A 4,133-nucleotide genomic window follows, 5' to 3' on the forward strand; every position below is an offset into this window, starting at 1 on the left:
ATGAGTGCAAAATTTGTCAATTAACAACAACTAGTAAATAGTAACAGAAATTTCATTTTTGGTGCACTGCTCCTTTAAGAGCATATATGTTAAACATGCATGATCATTATTATTTACTTCATCATTAATTTTCAACCTAACAAAACCATAATTTTCAAATTATCACACATTTTTCCGTCTGTACCACAGCATATCTTCTATTTGGTTTAGGGGCCATTCTAAGACTCCAAATTAACTTTCTCAAAAATTAAACTGTTTTGTAATAGATTGAGACATTCGTGTATGCTAACCACTAATGCTTGCTATGTTTTGGTTATGTCTGGAGGAAGGCAACACAAATTCAGTGGGGCCCCTAAGCATCTGGTGAGAATTCTGAGGAAACATAATACCCATAATGCAACCATATGTATGTGAGCTAGTTGTAAGAGCATGCCGATGAGCTTTTGTATTGCCTCCTTGTGTGTTAGTGAGTGTTTATCTGGGCAAGCGATGGACAAACATGCCCCAACAGTGAGCTGAAACGGTCCCACCGTGCCAGTTGAAACCTCTTACCCACACAATCTCTATTCTGGTTGAGAATAAAGCCCTCATCGCACATCTCATTTAGTCGCACACACTGATAGGAGCCCTCCCGGGTTAACACACAACATGTCCCAAGAGCAATTGTGTCTGCCGCTTGTGCACTCATTTACATCTAAGGCACACAACAGTTTAGTGGAAGAAAACAACACATGCACAGGTGCAAACACAAATGTAATACATATACGCAACCTCCACCATCATAAATTCATACTAGCATTTTACGAGGTGTGAGACCAGATCAGGTTTTGTTTCTAATAGTGAGGTTTGCTCTCAGTTAATCAACCATTTTATTGTTGTTCGAAATGGGTTTTCTTTGTGGCAAAATCGCATGCAAGTCTGGCTTTATGAATCTAGAACTCTTAATGTTTACCATGTGAATATGGCTTACGAAGAGAAACAGATGCTAAAGAAACTCCAGGAAGGATTTGTAGTCTTGAATTTTGCATTTGGAAGTGTAAATGTCGATCATAAATTGAATGATAGCTAATACTAAAACATTTCATTAAAAAATCCATCCAGTTTCTATAAGTCTTTGGCTCCACAGCAAAGCCAGTCAAGCTTGATTTTGTTACTGCCAAAAACGAAATCAAGGTCTCTGCCCACCCACACGCAGCATATGGGAATGCTTTGACGGAGGGACACAGAAAGAGAGAGAAATAAACTCTTGATACTGAGATAATTCAACAGTGAAAACTGCCCTCTCAGCTGAAGCCATTTCGATTATATCATCCCTTAAACTGTGCTCACATGCAAAAATTGCACTGATTTACAGTTTAGGTCTCCTGAATCAAGTATATAGTACAATTTGACATTCATGTTGTGCCTCATGCAGGCAATTCACATTTCAGTCAAGTATTAATTGTTGTTGAATGTCACAGTAATAAATTCAAAATAAGCTTAAGTAAATCAGAGAATGTGAAATGATTAGTTGTTACTTCTACATTTGCTGGAGAAGTTAAAAGCTAATGTACACTGTGCAATTTGTTCTGTCCTTTACGACCGTTGCTTGTCAGATCGTAGAATATGATCCCAATGAGATCTTGAGTGAAGGCCAAGCAGATAGTGCAACATAAACAGTATTTTATGCCAGACTGTATGATATAAAGCTAATATTGGTCACAATTGACAGAACTGACAGGCCATTTAATGGTATTAATCCACATCACGTTTTGATATCCTCATTGCAATTTAAAATGGTACAACATAAACCCAAACCCTTTGAATGTTGTGCATAGAAAAATGTTAATCATAGAAAAGTGTAAAAAAAAACAAAAAAAATCTATAAAAGTAGGAGTCTAAGATTAATTTAAAGTGACGTGACATGTGGCCAAGTATGGTGACCCATACTCGGAATTAGTGCTCTGCATTTACCCATCCAAAGTGCACACACACACACCGTGAACACACACCCGGAGCAGTGGGCAGCCATTTATGCTGCGGCGCCCAGGGAGCAGTTGGGGGTTCGGTGCCTTGCTCAAGGGCACCTCAGTCGTGGTATTGAAGGTGGAAGAGAGCGCTGTACATTCACTCCTCCCACCTACAATCCCTGCCGGTACGAGACTCGAACCCACAACCTTTGGGTTATGAGTCCGACTCTCTAACCATTAGGCCACGACTTCCCCATTTTTTTTTTTTTCTTTCTTCTTTTTTTTTTTGAAAATTGAAAATGCAATTAATCTATAAAATGTAATTAATTAAAAGTATTTATCATAAACATTATACTTGTCAGTTTACAGTCTAAAAAATCTAGACAGTAAAAATATATAAATATCATTAAAACAAGAACAATTTCTTTGATAAACGAAAAGAGAAAAAAATCTTTTGATATAGATAATAACACTTATTTTTAGTGAATGTTTCTAAATTGCATTTAATTATGTATTTTATTATATTTAATTAATTAATACGTTACATAAACATTTTTCTTACTGTATCACATTTTTTCTTCTGTCACAGTCATTCAGTCAGGTTGTCAGACTTTGTTCAGTGTGTTGTGTGTGTTTTCCTCCCCCCACGTGCTCTATGTTTATTTTTATGCCCATATTTGGTTTTTCCCGTTCCTGTCCTTATGTTTTTTTTTTCTTGTTTTTTTTTATTTATTTCGAACTATTAAAAATACAAAAGAAATATACAAATAAGTACCAATAAACAAAAAACAAAAACAAATCAACAAATAACATTTTTTTTTTTACATATATTCAACCTGTTTGAAATAAAAAAAGGGTAGGTAGAAGCCCTAGGCTTATTAAATCCTACCCTCAGTAATTACCAATACCAAATCACAATCAGCCATAATAAATCAGACATACATTTTGAATAATACAGAAATACTACTCCAAATTACGTCCTATTTTATCTATCTATTAAGATAAAGAAGACAAACAGAAACAAAATCAAGCAGCATTAACAACAATGTTGAAATTCTCACTCTCACCCCCCACTTCTGTATTTATCAAAAATGTATTTATCAAAAATAAATCTTTTATACCTTCTTTTAAATTGCAACATATTAACACTTTCTTTGATATATCCATTTAATCTATTCCACGATATCACCCTACAAATCGAAATACACATACACATGTTCATTTGTTCCAGGTCTTTCTTGTTTAGTTCATTTGCTCCCAGGTGTGTCCCATTAGTTACTGTGTATTTAAAGTGTGTTCTGCCCCTCGTTTCCCGTCCGCTGTTAAATGTCATTTCGTGTTCTGTGTTTCCCGTGTCCCTGTGTTCCCTGCTTTATTTTCATTAAAGACTTTGGATTCTGCTTTACTCCTCATCTCCTGGCTCCTTCATTCCCGTGCTCCAAGTGTGAATCGTGACAGATATCATTCTGTGTTCTCTGTGATTTCCTGTGTTCCCCACTTTGAGTTCATTAAAGTCTATGGAATTTTAATTTCCTCCTCGTCTCCTCGCTCCTTCGTTCCCGTGCTCTCCGTGTGAATCGTGACAGAACAGTGCACCAAAACAGTAAGCGGCGCCCATTCTCCCGTGTTTTTGTTTTCTTTTTGAATAGTCTTTTGTTTTCCTGTTCTTCTCCCCGCGGTATGAGGACCGCCCTTCTGTCAAGCTCGCTCACCGCGTCGTTGTCAAGTCCGCAGGCCGCTCCTGAGTCAAGTTTGCTGGTCGCTCCAAAGACAAGCCCGCCGGCCGCGTCATTGTCAAGGCCGCTTGCCGCGGCTACCACAAGCCCACCGGCCGCTCTGAAGTCAGGCCCGCCGGACGCTTCAGAGCTCGCTCCAGTGTCGGCTCCAGCCCCAGAGATTGCTCCAGTGTTGGCTCCAGCCCCAGAGCCCGCTCCAGTGAGGGCTCTTGTCCCCGAGTCTAGCCCAGTGAGGGCTCCTGTTCCCAAGTTTAGACCACTGAGGGCTCCTGTTCCCGAGTCTAGCCCAGTGAGGGCTCCTGTTCCCGAGTTTAGCCCACAGAGGGCTCCTGTTTCCGAGTTTAGCCCAGTGAGGGCTCCTGTCCCCGAGTTTAGCCCAGTGAGGGTTCCTATCCCCGAGTTTAGCCCAAGGAGGGCTCCAGTCCCGGAATCCAGTCCAGAGCGCACT

The 4,133-nt window shown here is 39.5% G+C and overlaps 1 protein-coding gene across 1 annotated transcript in view; it reads right to left on the reverse strand.

Annotated features, from left to right (window-relative positions):
* Positions 1-4,133, reverse strand: part of LOC107685646 (fibulin-2-like) — a 73,816-nt gene that overhangs the window by 32,462 nt on the left and 37,221 nt on the right. The window contains 2 exon segments of the mRNA XM_016482304.1: positions 553-634; positions 636-694. Of these exon segments, the coding sequence (XP_016337790.1) occupies positions 553-634; positions 636-694 (141 nt within the window).

This window comes from Sinocyclocheilus anshuiensis, unplaced genomic scaffold (assembly GCF_001515605.1).
Source record: "Sinocyclocheilus anshuiensis isolate Anshui unplaced genomic scaffold, SAMN03320099.WGS_v1.1 scaffold257, whole genome shotgun sequence".
NCBI classification, from domain to species: domain Eukaryota; kingdom Metazoa; phylum Chordata; class Actinopteri; order Cypriniformes; family Cyprinidae; genus Sinocyclocheilus; species Sinocyclocheilus anshuiensis.